Consider the following 17,353-nt stretch of genomic DNA (forward strand, 5'->3'; position numbering starts at 1 on the left):
CTACTGACTTTTCACTAATGTTTCCAACTTCAGCTTCTTGAAAGAATAGTCTACGCCAAACTCAAGTGTTAACAGTGCCTTAACATATATCCTTTAATTCCTTTTAAACACCTAGATTCGTTAATTCCTCTTTTCTTTGGTAAGATTGGAGTGAAAATACATAGTTTTTTTTTATATTGCCATACCTTTACAAATTATTTTGTTTACAATATTATAAAGACATGAGGTTCTTTGCTAATAAACAGTTTTCAGAGAAGCATTTTGTAACATTGTAATGAAAGCAGTTTGACGCATGCTGTAGGCTATTTTGGAAGTATAGTTTCATACAAAAGTAAAAATGGTCTGTCCAGTCAGTGGTTATTGCTTGGAAAACTGCATATAACTTGCTTTCGTGCACTTACACAATAGTTCATAATGCCTGCTTATTCTTCAGCCTGTCATACAAGTATGTGTATTACTCAAAGGAAGAATGATAGCGAATAAAGCAATGAAAAAATACCCAAAAAGCATTTTTATGAAACATTCAGTTGTCAGAAAATGACAGAAGATAGGAAATTCAAAGTTAAGACTGATACTCCATCCGTACCTTACAGTATGTTGCCTTTCTCTCTTGCTTCATATCGATGTGATTTGAGGATGAGATGTATTGTCCTAGCTTTAAATTACCTGCTTATGTTACATTAGATTATCTAAAGAAGACAGAAAATCACTAATCAAAAAAGAGCTTTCACTGATGTTAAAACAAGCAGTATGTGCCAATTTGAAGCATTAGTGAGCATTTTCTTAATAGCTTTTAATAAGCTTGCATAACATCAAAAATAACAATTTGGGCCACCTTTTCACCCTGTAGTAACCTGCACTTGACTCTATATTTATTGAATCTTAACCCTCTATATTAAAAAGCTCTTAATGATGCCGATGGTTCTACCAGAGCAAAGTAGGAATAGATTAGTCTGTGCAATGCTGTGCTTTGTTTCATTTCTATCACTTGTACCTAGTATGTGTTGTGTGGGGGAGGGAGTTCCTTTGTTTTTCTCCTGGTTTTATCCATATTTTTAATTGGAATGAGAACTATTTTGGTTCTTCTAATGACAGTTTTGTTTCATTTAAATATCAGTAGCAATCAGCTGCTCTCATTGAAACCAAGTGGGATTTGAGCCTTACCATTTCTCTATAGACAGACTGTAGATGCCTGGGTGTATGGTTACTTGAATTCCTTGGTAATGCAGACAGCCTCACAGTGTATACATGTGGAGACAAGAACAACTTCTGTACAAATGAGGGGCTGAAAGTCAGGTGACTGTTAAAGTAGCCTTTAAAAAAAAAAAAATCTTTTCCCCCTCAAACACTGCAGTAATGTCTATTGGCCAGAACAAATAATTTGATAAACAGTATTCTTTACAAAAAATTATGGGAGGAAAAGTTTGTTTAGAAAAAAATTGCAGGGATTTTCTACATTTTTTTAAGCCACCTGTCTTTCTTRAGAAAAAAATCTACTGATCAAATAACACTTTCCCAGTAATGTTTTGTTTGGCTTATAAAGTTGCTGCAGTAAAGCCATATACTGTGTACAGTACGCCTGGAGTCTTCCTCTGAGTCTGTTCTGTTTACTAATACAGCATTTTTATTTTGCTTCTTTAACTCGTGCGTGGTTTGAAAAGCAATGTTAAAGCAGCTCACAGGGGTGTAGGCTTAGCAGTTCCCGCTGTGGCCTGCGTGTACTGATGAGATGGGTTTATTCTTTATTGCTGCCTGCCTGCTGGGACCTGCTTACTTGGGTAACAAACTAGACTGACAGTGAGCAGACGGATACCGCAGCCGACGGTGAGACCACTGCCACCGAGGTTTGTACMGTCGCCCGCACGTGGCTATCGGCGGGTCGCGCGTTCAGCGTCATCTCGTGCCGACCCTCTGCGTCCGTGCTAAACTGCATGTCTCCGCTTGCGGTTTGGGATCCCGCTCTGCGCGCACGGGTGCACGGGTGCAAGCACCCGCGCTTGGCTTGATGAGTTACATTTTGAACGTTCAACTCTAGATTCATTTTATTTGTGGCCTTTCTGGAAATCTGCCAGGCTCGGAGGGAGGCGGAAGGTAGCAGCGGCCCCCAAACCAACGCTGCTTACCTGGACCATCATGCTGTCAGGCTGTTCTGGGTTTTTCTTTCAATAGTTTATTTGTTTTTAAAATAGGCAGCCTGTTTGAGAGAGAGGGGGAAAAAGAAGTAAAACACAGTTTTCAAATTTTCTGAAAAGAGGTATTTCCAGAATATAAATACCTAAGGTTTTGCCTCGAATATAATTTCATGTATCACCTTCATAAATGCATGTAGTGTCCAACAGTAGCCCAGATACTGTCTTCAGGGAAGGAACATAAAAAAATCTGTGATTTTCTTTGCACCAAAACCGCAATGTGGTCTGTAAGCTGAACAAGCAAATTCAACCCTGTGCAACTCAAGCAGAGCATGTATAATGCTTTCATAATTAATACGGTTGCAGCTGCAAACATGAGCTGAATTTGGTCCGACATGTGGTAGAAGACACAGTCTTACTACAAATACTACTGTAGGCTTTCAGTATGATCTCATTAATATTTCAAGCGGGTAAAAATATCATCAAGAAAGAATCCTCTGTGTTGATGTGCTGGGACAGTTCGTCCTCAGCTGTAAGCACAATAGGTTTGAACTGAGTTGTGAAATAGTCMACAGATAAAAGAATTGCCCATGGAATATTTGATTGATTAAGACTATATTAAAAAACAACAGTAAAATAGTGGCACAAGCTTGAAAGAACCCAAATGGAGCAACAGCAAAATKTCTCTAGAGACTAGTCTAGAATACAGAATGCTTTGAAGTGCCTCTTGCTCTCTGTTACTTCAAGCTTTGAGGCATAGAGAAAGTAATATATTATCCTAAAACCACARCTGTTTATTAAATGTTCAGTTTATTAAGCAAAAATGCATATCTGCCATCTTTATTTTAGGAGASAAGATTTTGGGACCTCAGTTTCCCTTATGGAGACCTGATTTTCAGAAAGCATGGTATATTTGCCACCTGAAAATTAAACTGTGGCAAAATTCAGCACTGTTTTTGAAAATTTGAGCTCAAGCGAACGTGTTGTGTGCAATTCCAGAAGATTACCCCTGCAGATAGATCCTGAAAGACAGACTAAATATGAAATTAATTTATATAAATACAGAAAGGGACTGAGGTTACGGAAAGAGCATTTTAAGCAAATAAAATATGCTTTATTCTGTAGAAAGTGTTGCACGTTGTTTACACTTGGTGAGTGTATACAAGACTCTGCCTGTTGGCCCAGCAGATGTCATGTTTAAACTTCAGGATCATGGAGGTCTGRAGAATTTGCTATTGCCATTCGATCCTAAACCAGTGGTAATTTGAGTGAGAGGGTCCAACTGCTACTCCTCAAATAGTTGGAGGATCTTTGAAAATTGAGTGCACCAATGTTTTTTGTAGAAAGAAAATTTTTAATACTCCTTGGTTCAAAATTAAAAATTTGAAAAAAAGGAGACGTGTTTTGAATTAGGAAAAGCGTGCAAAGTCAATTAATGTGTATACTCATTCCTTTTAATCCCTAAATGTAGAGAAAATATGTTCTTAACATAGTGTGTTCGACTGATCTTTTTTTGTAAGTCTTCCGTAATATGAATGGGTAAGGGTTTTTCCTTTTTCTTATGCTGGCAGTCGGATCAAGAGGAGGATGGAGATCTAAAGGCACAGGTACAGAAAAGAAACTCCCAGATGTTACTAAATTGTCTATCTTGAAGGTGTTCATATCTCTCAGCATGCTATTGTCAGTTCTCTGTGAAGAAATGTGTAGAAACAGCATTTTTTACCCTTTCAATACTGTGTCCCTTACCTTTCCCTTTCTTTTTCACTTCTTTCAGAATAGTCTGATTAAGCGAATACAGGGTGAAAATGTGTATGTCAAACATAGTAATCTTATGTTAGAGGTTGGTATTGGTATATAGCAGTGCATGTGCGTACGTGTGTGTTAGTTTTTAGTGGTAAACCTGTGAATCTGCACTATGATGCATGAACTGTGTATTCCCACCTGCTAATAAATTAAATATATATTTTTTCTTAGATTATTTCACTACCCAGTTCTTTAAATATATATATTTATATGCGTGCGCRTATGTGTGTGTGCATCCACGCGCATATGTGTGTGTGTTTGAAGCCTCTTTATCAGGTGCAAATTATAGTGATATGGATAAACTCTAAGAGTATTTTTATATGCACTTTATGAGATATGCTGTGCTGTTATTTTCAAAATATCACATTTTCACAGAGTGTTGTGTTAGTTTTGTGCTCCCTGGCTCCCTAAGATGTTACTTTCTTCTTTACTAACACGCTTATGTGTTTTGCCTCTAGAATTTGGGTGGCTTAAGATGTATAACAAACTGCTAATTTTTTTTTTAATTATCTAGGACCTAGACAAAACCCAAGAAGATTTGATGAAACATCAGACTAATATAAGTGAGCTGAAACGAACCTTCTTGGAAACCTCCACAGAAACCTCTGTGTCCAATGAGTGGGAGAAGAGGCTTTCCACATCTCCAGTTCGACTTGCAGCAAGGCAAGAGGACGCTCCTATGATTGAACCACTAGTGCCTGAAGAGGTCAGTGCGATCTGAAGGGTTTTTATTTGTGTATTTGTTTTCACTTATAGTAGCTCTGAGTAGGTGCTAGAGGCCTCCCCGTACTCCCGTCAGAGTGGGCAGGTATTCCTATTTCTTAGGACTCAGGCTTTAGCAGGCAGTTTAGAGCAAATTATTTGCCCAGGGAAGAGCAGATAGTTTGTATATCGTTGTAGTACAGAATTCACTGGAAGTGGCATGGCAGAATTGGGTCTTTGTAAGGGTGCAAAGTATGCGCTTCATTACAGTGGGCTTCGGTGAACTTGGGGAAGTTCAGCCACGCGTGAAAGAAAACATGAAGGTGATTGAGAGAAAATTTAAATAGTGGTGACTGTGGTTGGGAGCAATGGCACAGCAGGGCAGATGGAGTACAATACAAAGCTTGACAAGAAAATACAGAGCAAAGGTAGAATTGTGTAGGTTTTTGAAGATGGAGAAGAAATAATTATGATAACTAGAGTTACTTGTTCAATTCYGTAGGGGAATAACACTTGCTGTAGTCTGCTAGATAACTTTTCATTGAAGACCCAGCACTGGTTGTTACTGAGTGTGTGCATTTTCATGCAGAGTGTGCATGAAAGAATTTTTCTTGCTGTGTATTCTGAAATGTTTGCAAGAAAACTTCCCAATCAAAATGCTTTTTCTTACCTAGCTTGTGGGTAAGTAATGAGATACAGAGCTAGGAGTATTACATTAATGTTGCCTTGTTGTAGGGARAGGTTCAGAAAAAGAGGAGCATCTCTTGGTAAAATCCAGTGGAGGAAACTGAAATCTGCTGTGTATGGTCTGCATGAAGATGAATTGTTTTATTCTGATGTGGATGTCATGTTCTGCCWCTCAGGAACTATCTTAATGATTGTTACTTGGTTTTAGCATTACAGACCAACAGATATTCACAAAATTTGCTTCTRCCATCCTCGTGATGATGTAATATTGTAAAGAGTGCAGCAAAAATTGACTGAAAATTATAATTCAAAAGAGACTTCAACTTTCCCACCATGAAAGCCTTCCTATCTTAGAGGCTGGCTTTGAAGACCCTTAGCTTTCTCTTACAGGGAAAGAGAATCCTTAGTGGGAGGCAGATAACATAGGTACCTACTCCTTCCTATTACAGTAAGGGATGTTGCCAAGAAAAAGGCCCCAGTTGCGCTCTTTCTGCATTATACCTATCTGTCCAGTGACTGATACTTGCATCTGACATRCGCTAGAATGGCCACCAGGTTGTATTAAAATAGCTGAAAAGCAGGCTCAGTGCCTGAAGATTACTTTGCAGGGAGAGCACTAGGAGTCCTAATGTTGCTCCTAGTTTCTTGTTCACGAATCACAATGAATCTTACAACTATGTTGGTTTGGTTCTAATTGAAAATAGGAATCTTCTTTTGCAAGAGTAAAATTCTAAGTGCAATAAAAAGTATTTAACAATTAAAGATAGAAAGAACTGTTGAAAAGGACTGGCTAGGTTGAAACAGAGAAGCACAACTAAAGCAACCTTGTAAGTCTCCTGAGTTATTACTGTACAAATTTAACAACAAACTTTTTATTAAAATGTACAAACAGTAACAAAGCATTGCATAGAGTTAAGCAAGCTGTAACCTGGAGAAGCGCCAGGGACAAGAGATACAAGGGTACCTCAAGGGTATCTGATATCTTATCTTACTGGAAGAAAAGAATATGCACAAAGCAATATCTAGTTACTCTGTTTTATACTCATCCAAGTAAAATAGAGTTGTCCCACAGAATCTCATCCAAATAAAGGTGTTTCAGTGAAAAATGTGAATAAATATGAGTTATCATTGCCTCACTCTCAAGTGAGTTCTGGCCTTAAGRAATATCCTCGCTGTAGGTGACATCCAAGCATCCTTTCTGCCTCTGGCTGCAGTTTGTGTGTCTTGTTGAGAAAAGGTTTTGTTAGGAGAAGCTTAAGCCATATATAAGTCAAAATCATCATCTGCTAAGAAATCCAGAGGCAGTCCAGATATACAGCACTGAGATGTACAGCTTAATCAACTCAAAAATACAAACTTAACACAGAATTCCCTCTTTAAAAAWTTGATTCAGTGCAGTTACACATAGCCTTTTAAGATTAATATAATGAAACAAGAACAGAGGAGAAAAATACACCTTTTCAAACGGTATATTTGAGCATCTGACATATGTTTRTGTTTAGTCAGTTTGACCTTAAACCTGGAGAAATAATTTGTTTTTATTTATTTATGCAAAGAACAGTTCTAAATATCTGACAGCTTCTCATAATGATGGCCAGATAAGTGCAGAGCATGGAAATCATCATATTAACAAACCCATTAATATTGTTTAGTCTGATCTGGATTGGATTAAACCATTCACTTTAAAAATAAAAAAATATATATTCAACTCATTGCAGTCAGTTAGGGGAAGTCTTTTCTCCCCTGCTCTGTCTAGTTTCTTGATGTTCTGTACCTTTCTTCAAATGTGTGAATATGTGGAGTGTATGTGTTTTCARTAGTGCCCTATCATGCAAGTGCGTTTTATCCTCCCGGCCATAGTACTTACATAGGAATAGGTATTGCCAGCCCAGAAGCAGGGAGAATGGCAAAGAATATCTGACTGAGAAATATCTACACCTAGTCTCAACAGGCTTAGGRAATTGTCTTACATCCCCTCTACCAACTTTTTAACTTTCCCAGTTGTATCCTGTATCCTATAACATTTTAGGGGCACGGATGGGATAAATGGTTTTGATGTCTCATTAAAGAGGACAATATAGCAATATTTAGCTTGCTGCATGTGAAAAAGACTCTGATACTTGGATTTTCAATGATAAGCCTTATACSCATAAGGAGAAAGGGAGATGTGAATTCTTTGCAGAGCATGTCCTCTGTCTGCTTCAACACAGAAGGTTGCARAGGCTCAGAAAAGAGTGAAATCCTAGGTAAGGCTGAGTGAGCTGCTCTAGGCTATTGATGGAAGCCATGAAAGTTGGCATGGGAGACAGTTAAATGAACAATCCAAGATGAAATGGACACAGGACATCCACACCCGAATGTTATTAAGTTTACTGGTTTTCTTACTACCCAAACTTTATGCTCACATTTGCTTTGCATTCATCTGAATGTCCTGAACAGAGAGACAGTGATTTTCTTGGAAACCTCTTTGCTGTAAAATTATTCTGTTTAATTCTGTTTCCTAATTTAACATGCAATTAATAGTTTGTAGAGAAATATTGATGAGCTACTCTAAGTGTACTATATGCCCTTCATTTATTAAAACCACTTATTCCCCTGATACTTTCTTATTCATTAGACCAAAGAAGAAAGAGAAAAATCAGAAAAACTCATACTTTTGCAGAAGGGAGGTACTACATTCCTTGAATTGCAGGTAAAAACAAATCATATTTTCTTCAAACACAGTCAGATAGGCTAGCAATGATTTATTATTTTGTTATCTTTTTTCCTTTCCAAGTCACAACTTTTTTATTTTATTTTGTAATTTCCAAAGGCAGATATGATCTGGGGGCACGTTTCTGAGGAATGAGTATCCTCCAGAGCTTAAGGCTACCTAATATTGATTGATTTCTCTACAAGTTACAAATCCACTTGCCCAGTACTGTTTGTGGATGCTCTTTGCAGTTGTGCATGCATTTCTAGCACAAGTCTAGAGAGAACATGAGAACATTATGATGAATGGGGCACTTCTGTCATTAGAATGAATTTCCCTTATACTGTCAACTGAATTCGGATTGTACTGAGTGATGGTGAACTTTGTATTCTTATTGGTTTTTCTATTAGCCAAGTGTGATAGAGAAGAAGCTACAGGAAGGAGAATCTGCTGGCACTTTGGTTACTTCTCATCAAATCATTATCCAGAAAAGTATACCATCTTCCGTAGAGGTTATTTTTAATTCATTTGATCTTATACTACCACATTTGCTTAGTTAAATACAGGAGTTACGGTCTTATGGTCAAATAACTAGACACTGATTGCATATTCAAATCTCATAGCATATTCGCATATGGAGAAAGAAGGACAGCACATTATCAGACAGTGTCTTAATAATCTGGCATTTACTGTGCTGTACTATTAAATAATGCTAAAGGGAGTTGATTTTATTTAAATACAAGCAAAGAAATTCAGCACAGACTACAGCCACATGCAAATGCATACTGTTCTAAAACCTGATCAGAAGTGTATTTGTGACAACTGAGTTGAATGGGCTTATTTGGCCTATTTTTGTAACTTGAATTAGTTTTCAATTGTAGCATTATGAATCCTGTTGCGATATAGGATTTTAAACYTCAGGAAGATTCCAATAATTATTTAAATATACATTAAAATGCTACGTGCTACAAATTACTACAGAAACAGTGTGACAAAAGTAATTTTTTTGTGTGTCCCCATTATATGGGCCTCTAAGGGGAGGGGATCAGCAGAGTAAAACTTTGCCTAAGGTGAGGCTGTCTGTTTGATGACTGCTGTAAGAGTGGTAAAAGTTATTACATGTTTTCAAAAGAGGCAGCATTGATTTCTTGAAAGACTTCATATTTTAGTGTTCCTGAAATGTAGATAAACCTTTAGATATTCTAATTTAGCTTTTATATCTCAAATATAGGGCACTGAGGATTGGGTTGTTATAGACAGAGTACCCTCTGAGGTAGTTGATGGTGAATCGAAAAAAAAAGTGGCATACAAAGTAGTGACTGTGAGCAGTAAAGCTGGCATTCCACCTGAGATATTAAAATCCAGTACCGTTCTAATGCAGAGCTTTGAGGACTTGGAAAGTGACATACAATCCAAAGAGGAGAATAAGCAGAAATTGTACACTCTAGGAAAGTCCTATGATACCGTTTCTGGGAAAATTGTAACCATGACAAGTAAAGTTAAAGAGGGAGAGAAACCAGTACAGCCTTCACTAGAAGCTTTTGAAAAAATGGAAAAAGAAGTGCAAGAATCTGTGAAAATCATTCCTGTAGTGGCTGAGTATGAGATCCTAGAGCCTGTCACTGATGAAAAAGCCGAGAGGGGAGCCGACGTGCAGAGCATGGAAAGGAWGCTGTCCGACACTTTAACACCTGTAAAGGAAGCAGTATCGCAATTGCAAAGTCCCAAAGATGAGAGTTTGAAGGAGGCACTGAAGATGGACCATGATTTGCAGTTGCATGGTACACTTGGAAGTTTGCAGCTTAGCAAAGCAGAAGGACACCTTGACAGTGAAGCTCTAAAGTCAGGGGCGTTTGTCCGGAGAGATAAGAGCTTGTCTGAGTGGAGATATTCCAGAGAACGGCCATTTACCATTGCTACTGCTCACTATATTACTGAATCGTCTGCATCAAAAATAGTGGTAACAAGTGGCTTTGACTTCATGCCACAGTTTAAAGATTAAAGCATGATTTCTTTTAGGCAATACCCTCACACCACCCTACCTTTCAGCTCTCTTGCTGCCTGGCTTTATCTTGACAGCGACCAACCCAGCTTTTTCTTTTTTTTTTTTTCCTCATAATTTAAATTCGTACCACAGTCTAAAGCAGACATTATAAGGCTTTCAACCTTTCCGATTTGTTTAAAGATCCATGTTACTGAAATGTAGTATTGYGCTGTGGCTTGTTAATCAAAGGAGAAGAGGTTTGCTTGAACCAGCAAAATGCCAGTGCTAACAACTATGCTTTGTAACTATTGCTTATTGTAGCCATTTTGAATTTGTTCTAATTTATTTTCCCATTCTTTTCCTGTTTTCAACCTCTCTGTGCCCCTGCAACCTTCTCTCCCTTTCCTTTGTCTCTGCCTCCAATTTTGTCTTTTAATATATCTGTGCATGTAGATCTACTTTCTTCTGTGTATGACTCTACATTTCTTTGTCTATTTAGACTAAGCAGTCCAGCAGTGAAAAAACCTTGGATGGTTCAGATATCTTCAGTTTAATAGAGTCCGCCAGAAAACCAACTGAGTTCATAGGAGGGGTTACTTCTACTTCACATAGCTGGGCTCAGGTGGCCGTTTGATTCCATCTATCAATGTTATCATCGCACACTGATGACTTTTGTTTTTCTTTTGTTTCCTGTATTTATGCATATCTTAGAACTTGTATAACTAACACAACATGTATACTGTGTTAGGCACATATACTGTGTGCCTTTTCCTTTGTTGCARTAGATCACAATAGATCCTTCACTAAGGGGGGAAAAAACAGGTTTTATTTCATTTCATTTTATTTTGGTCATTATACAGGGTGTTGTATTTTGCCTTTAGAAAAATAGCACAGTAATACCAGTAAGAAAACCATTGTGGCATTTCTCTTCACTTCTAAAAATTGTAATTCTTGCTTTACTTTTCTTTTCTACTATTGTGATAATGTCCTTAGAGTGGAAATCCATACAGCATGAGAGAAATAAATTGGCAAAGTTTAATACCCTGTTTTTATTTTCATTTACAGTACATTAAGGAACTGTGGTAAGCAGGGATAACCACTTTGGAAATTGAGATTTATTTCTCTCTCTCTCTCTCTCTCTCCCTCTCTCCCTCCAGAGAACAGAGACAAAGACATCTCAGGAGATAGGTTCCAGTGAAACGAAGCCAGCAGCTCAGCCACAGCAGGAGACAGTGAAGAAGGTCGTTCAGGAGACTGTCGTGATCGAGGAGAGACACGGGCTGAGTGTGCATGCAAGTGAGGATCCCGTGAAAGTGGCTGGACTTGCGCTGGACGCTCAGGCAGCATCCACTGCGGCTGCTAGCATGAAAGGGAAGGAAGGCTCTGCTGTGACTGAGGGGGCTAAAGAGGAGAAAAGGGAGGAGGCTGAGAAAGCCATAACCAAACAGGAAGGAATCGCTGCTGCTACTTCTCGTGAGCAGGAGGAGGAGCACAGTGAAACAGTCCATGTTTCAGATTCTTTGGAAAGAAAACCTCATTTTGAGGTAATTCCTTGATCATTTTTTTCTGCACTGAGGTGTAAGTGCATGCAGTAGCGGACTGCATTCACTCATAGAAAGTCAAATAAATTGTGCAAAGGTTGTATGAATGTGTCTACAGTAGGCATTTTGTTTCTCCTCTTATTTCCTCCTTGCATAGCACCTGCAAGGCTTATTGCTGGTTTTAATTGTCAGCAATAYGTCATGTATATTTTGCCTTAAGAGCTTTTCATGCTATACCTGATTTGGTGGCATTTTATGAGATGGGTAACAAGAATTCATCTGGCATTCTCTTTGGGAAAGTTCATCAAGATTTGCAAAGTTCTGTTGTCCTCAAGGACTGAAAATGCTTTGTCTTCCAGACCTGGTATAATTTTAATATGTTTTAAACAATCCAGGTTTCTTATTTTTGTCCCACTATCAGAACTTCAATAATTATTTTGCACAGAGGTTAAGATTAGGATTATCCTTGCTTCCTTTTTCTGAGTGCTGAATGCAAGAAAGAGTAAGCCTAAAGAGGAATTTGTTCTCATTGTAACAAAATAYATAACATGCATATCTTTTCTGAAGTTTGTTCTCATGGAGTACAGGATAGTTTTAAATACTGCCAGCATTGTATACATAYGTATGTACCATTATAATTAACAGATCTTACTCTTTTTTTTTCTGAAAATGCTGAGCACTTTTTATTTGTTCCCCTTCTCCTCCTGCCCCCCAAAAAACTTCTCTAAGAAATCCAAAAACTTTACTAAATGTTCCAATTGCTTTTTTTTTTTTTTTTTTTTTTTTTTTTTTTTTTTTTTTTTTTTTTTTTTTGGCCACACAGTCACCAGTTGTGAAGACTGAGACCATCAGTTTTAGCAGTGTTTCTAGTGGTGGGGAAAACCTTGAAATTTCAACCAAGGAGGTGCCAGTAGTCCATACAGAAACAAAAACCATTACGTATGAGTCATCACAGGTAAGAAATTCTGTAAAACTCAGGATCTAATTTAATATAGCCTTAAGAAACCCATGTTTCTTAACCCATGCTTAAGTGTATACCTTAGTGTAAATTGTTCTAAGATGTTGAAGTATTAAACATTAGCATCAAGAGTATGTACGTAATTATAGCTTATATGAAGGTGAYTTACATGTCTTCATGTAGGGCCTTTTGAGAACACTGATGAAACTACAGGTTTCAAAGTCTAAACTTCACATCTGTCCTTCAAGAAACAAAGGATAGATTCTTATTATGCAGTGAAATGCTGACACATGACCACCCTAACAGCAATTATCTTCTTATCCTTAGGTATTCTCTTCATGAAAAATTGTACAAATACAGTTCAGCCAATTTAGTTATTGTCTCCCCTCACTCAGGAGTTTGTTTATGATGAACATTTTTCTTTTTTGGTTTTCTAGGTGGACTCTTGTGCTGACTCAGAACCAGGTGTATTAATGAGTGCACAAACTATCACATCTGAAACTACCAGCACTACAACCACTACGCATATCACCAAAGTGAGTCTTCAGAAAACAGGGACTTTTTTATATATATATATATGTATATATACACGAGGATGTATGCTTTCAGAACCTTAAATATATTATTTATTTTAAAACATGGGCACATGCTTATATTCTTTGGACAACATCCAATCTATTTTGGGTAGCTGTCTTCATTTACCTGTCTTTGGGTRTACCGTCTTCATTAACATAGCATCTAAGGACTTACCAATGGTCCTAAAAGGCATAAACCGTTGGGGTATACACAGACACAAAACATTGATGTGCAGACACTTGAGTTAGCTGTAAATATTGTCTGGGACTGGAACTAGTGTAGCCACATTGGCATCAAATGGCATCCAAGAAGGAATAATTTGCCTGAGTGTGAAGCCATGTTGACTTTACTACACTGCCTCTGAGTCCTGAGGTATCATCTCTGGTGAACGTTGAAATTATAAACTAAATGGGCGTCGTGTAGCCATAATGGGACATTCAGTTAGCTCAAACACCACTGTCGCATTGAGGTGATGCTGTATCCTAAKCAACTTGCCCACAGTCAGACAAAAACCTTACAGCAGAATAGACAAGTGATGTTGGGTCTTCCAAATTCCAGGACAGCATCTGAATAACAGTTCTTCCTTTCCTCCCTAAGCACAAATCCTGTTAGTACAGTGACAGCTCTCCTACCGGTATTCACTGAGAACAGGATTTCATCTGTCTAAAGTGAAATTTACCCTTAATAGATGTGATAYATAAAGCCCACACAGAACTGCATGTTCTTCTGAAGCCTCTGTTAGGACTTAACTGGGCCTTAATATGAGTCAGCTGGGTGGACATTTGCCTGTTCTTTTCTTCATGGGATGTATTTGCCATTAATGCCTGTCAATTTTAACCCATCGTATACAAGTACCTCTTCTAATACATTTGAAGGTTTATTAGAATCTTAAAATAACCTAGGTTGGAAAGGACATCTGCAGGTCAGTTAGTTGAGAGCTGCTTCAGAGCTACTCTGTTGGGGGTTCAGGGTTGTTCCTTCTGTGTGCTCCATTTGAGACTGCTGCAGTTGAGATTGTTTTCTCCGTTATGTTTGGATTCCTGAGTTGACCGCTCTCTGCATGGGTAAATGGCATGTTTTAATGTAAGTTATTGACATGTATTTGTCCTCCTCATTTAGACTGTGAAAGGAGGCATCTCAGAGACAAGAATTGAAAAACGAATAGTCATCACAGGAGATGCAGATATTGATCATGATCAGGTAAAATCTGTAAGCTGCTAAAGGCTACCCAGAAGACTGCCAAAGAGAAMATTTCTAAACATTGCCTTAAGCAGTGTTCTTCATACTGGCATGCCTTAAGTTAAACTGGATTGGTAGTTAAATCAGTGATGGTATATTTTATATTTTAATCATTTTCCTCATTTGTAAATTGTGTAATATCTCATGAATCTTTCCACCTTGCTACTGATCATGCATGTTCCACCTCCTTTTTGTTTTTGCCCTTTTGTGGTTTCCTTGGGATAGGCGCTGGCTCAGGCAATTAAAGAAGCCAAAGAGCAGCACCCTGACATGTCAGTGACCAAAGTAGTGGTACATAAAGAAACAGAAATCACACCTGAAGATGGGGAGGATTGACCACAGGTAAGAGGACTAGATGATTTTCCTAGGCATTTACTGAGCTGGCATGTTGCAAAGGTCATTTTCCTACCATAATTCACCTCTACCTCTTTACTGTCTCTTACTGGCATTTGCAAGTTACATTTGTTCTGGGTATCAATTCTGTTATTTAAGTGTAAAACATCTTTAGCTGCAAGTGTTTTTCTTCATTTAATGGTGCCAGTTGGAGAAACAGAAACTACTCATCTGCTTTTGTTGGCTCTCTGGAAATTCCTCATTGTCCATGCTTTGTTACAGTCTAATTTCTAGTCCTGAAGTCAAAAAAAATCTTGTCTGCTTATATGTCATTTAAGAACAAAAGTATTTTGTTCTTAAAGATGTGCATTTTGTTTCAAAATGCCAAGGGAAATACCTTTAGCTGCTTTTTAAATGTTCAGTGCAGATATGTTACAAGTTAAGCTTTAATTCCAAACCTGCAGAGATATGGTCCAATTTGCTTTTGATTTTTGTTTTAAACCGAGTGAAWTGATGTGTCAGTATTTGGGTGTCTTGGCTTTTTTGTCTTTTAAAGGACATTTTATGTTGTAAAGCAGCATTGTTTATCAGGATGAGATGATAATGCAGCTTTTCTTGTGTCAAGCTTTTTTCCAGTAAAGGCATGCTTTCCAGCTGTGGTTGGCTAAACTGACATCTTTAATATTATTATAGTCTATGTGCAGAAACATGTCATGCATACTAACCTGCTATGCAAAAGCTGTTAATGCCAGCACCATTGCACAGATTGCTTTGAATGCTGTATGCAGAAGGAAGAAAAAAGCTGCTTGTCTAATTTGTTTAAATCTATAGCAGCATTTTATTCTTAAAAGAATATGTATTCCCTAGCATTTGGTGTAAGTAACAGAGTATGATGCACAGCACCTTTTGAAACTATTTTGCTCTCCTGCTTTTGGATATAGAGACCTAAAGAAAACTGAATTTCAGTATCTGTTATTTATTTTGGAAGATGGAACCAATCATTGAGGAGTGAGTAGCTATGATTCTACTGGTATTCTGCTAATTATTTCAGAGACAATGTAGTGTGGCTTGATTAAAAGTCTGTTGATGTCACTAATTCTTTACATTGGCTTCAACTGACTTTGGATTTAAGCCAACAGTTGCTTATACTGGAATGATGCAATTATTAAATAGTTTGTTGCACAGACTATTTAACAAGATCTCTTTGCAAGGGAGTAGTTGTATTAAATAATTAACTCGATTCTCTTTCCTGCAGGAATAATTTAGATTGCATATGAATCCAGACATGCACACCAGTAGGAATACGAGAGCCTATATGGAGTCTCAGTTCCAATCTGACTGACTTGTATCTGTCTGTGGAAAATTACAGTACAGAAGAATTGATTTTGACCGTTAATAAAGAAACTGGCAGAGATATCTCCCCATAGAAAGCAAACTGAATCAGCATCAGTTAAACAATATTGCATGAAGCAACAATAAAATTACAAAAAAGCAGCATTTTTAATTTTCTTAAAATGTCTAAGTTTTCAGCTATACCTGCACGTTCATAAACAATATAAACAGTGATCTCATGTAACACATAAACAACTCATGCCTTTCACAGTTTATGAAAATCTAAACAAATTAAAATTTGTTAGGTGGCAAGTCTTTTGTTTACACATATTGTAAATGAAGATTACCCCAAAAATGCTAGAAGCTGTATAGGTACTGTGTATAATGTTTTACCACACACTAGATGTGCCAATAACACAGTTTATTCAGTAAACAACTTGAATCCTATATTTGTTTCATCTGGTTTTATTACTGCCCGATAAACAATGATGAATCTTTACTCTTATCAAAATATTTAAAGGCTTACAAACTGTGCTTTGTATACCTGACTTGAATACCTTATGAGGTAGTAATGATTTTAGCATATTAACTTTAACGATTTTTGTCAGCATTGTTCAGTCAGCTTCCAGTCACCCTTCACAAATCCTAACCTTGTAAATTATATGTAGTTATTTTGGAGAAAATCTGTATTTTACTTAGTTTGCAGCATTAGAAAATTATTAATCTGAAATAACCGTGATGATTTTCTATTGGTTTCCCTTTTGTTCTCAGAGGAAAAAAAAATCTGTTTGAGAATCTGGTCAGCATTTACTATCTAGTTCAGAATCAAGCCTTAACGTGTACAGAACATCCACTGAAAACTCATTAGTGTTCAGCTATAATACCCACTGAAGGTACAGAGTCCATTACACTGTCAGCTGCATCACAACACATGGTGAATGTATGTTTCTGCATAGTGAAATAAAAGTGGTAAATGCATCCAAAATTGTATTGTTCTGTTGTCTAAAAAAAACTTAGTGTTTTTATATTCAAAACATTAAGCTACATTTGTAAGATATCACAAGTTTTATTCATCTGCACAGTAGATATGTTTGGTCTTCAGTGGCTAACACTACATTGTGCAGAGAGCTGGAGTTAATCGAGGACCCAAAGGGATGCCAGTGTTCACCTTTGGGTAAACGATGTTTGAAAAGGAGAAGGAATATTTGGTTTCTTCTGTTTTCTGTGGTTGTCTACTGTGTTTCACTGAGGCTATGTGAAGGATTTTGTGGTTGCCTAGAAATTAAAAGGGGCCGTAGTGTTTGATCCAGATCCATTCTCTTGTTGTGATTTTGCTCTGGAACATGGATAAAATTCTCTCTTCAAAGCAGTCCATTT

The 17,353-nt window shown here is 37.4% G+C and overlaps 1 protein-coding gene and 1 long non-coding RNA gene across 16 annotated transcripts in view; one reads left to right on the top strand and one right to left on the bottom strand.

Moving 5' to 3' along the window:
• EPB41L3 (erythrocyte membrane protein band 4.1 like 3) overlaps window positions 1–16,961 on the top strand; it is a 132,797-nt gene extending 115,836 nt beyond the window's left edge. For 4 of the 15 annotated variants that reach the window (XM_085319292.1, XM_085319306.1, XM_085319291.1 and 1 more), the window contains 14 exons: window positions 1,791–1,844; window positions 3,701–3,736; window positions 3,904–3,969; window positions 4,447–4,638; window positions 7,939–8,013; window positions 8,424–8,525; window positions 9,245–9,973; window positions 10,497–10,619; window positions 11,155–11,541; window positions 12,362–12,493; window positions 12,934–13,032; window positions 14,192–14,272; window positions 14,537–14,653; window positions 15,900–16,961. In XM_085319292.1, coding sequence (XP_085175418.1) covers window positions 1,791–1,844; window positions 3,701–3,736; window positions 3,904–3,969; window positions 4,447–4,638; window positions 7,939–8,013; window positions 8,424–8,525; window positions 9,245–9,973; window positions 10,497–10,619; window positions 11,155–11,541; window positions 12,362–12,493; window positions 12,934–13,032; window positions 14,192–14,272; window positions 14,537–14,647 — 2,187 coding nt within the window. In that variant the 3' untranslated portion in view covers window positions 14,648–14,653; window positions 15,900–16,961. The remainder of the gene's footprint in view (window positions 1–1,790; window positions 1,845–3,700; window positions 3,737–3,903; window positions 3,970–4,446; window positions 4,639–7,938; window positions 8,014–8,423; window positions 8,526–9,244; window positions 9,974–10,496; window positions 10,620–11,154; window positions 11,542–12,361; window positions 12,494–12,933; window positions 13,033–14,191; window positions 14,273–14,536; window positions 14,654–15,899) is intronic. The other 11 variants (XM_085319294.1, XM_085319297.1, XM_085319298.1 and 8 more) reach the window with 10 other exon arrangements.
• The window catches only part of LOC146587592 (uncharacterized), a 19,305-nt gene continuing 3,400 nt past the window's right edge, over window positions 1,449–17,353 (bottom strand). Inside the window, exons 2-3 of the long non-coding RNA XR_014897609.1 lie at window positions 12,666–12,737; window positions 1,449–2,194 (exon numbers count right to left, since the gene is read on the bottom strand). This is a non-coding gene — a long non-coding RNA (uncharacterized LOC146587592). The remainder of the gene's footprint in view (window positions 2,195–12,665; window positions 12,738–17,353) is intronic.

Source organism: Rhea americana, unplaced genomic scaffold, assembly GCF_003343005.1.
Source record: "Rhea americana isolate MKP2758 unplaced genomic scaffold, rheAme1 scaffold_58, whole genome shotgun sequence".
Lineage (NCBI taxonomy): Eukaryota > Metazoa > Chordata > Aves > Rheiformes > Rheidae > Rhea > Rhea americana.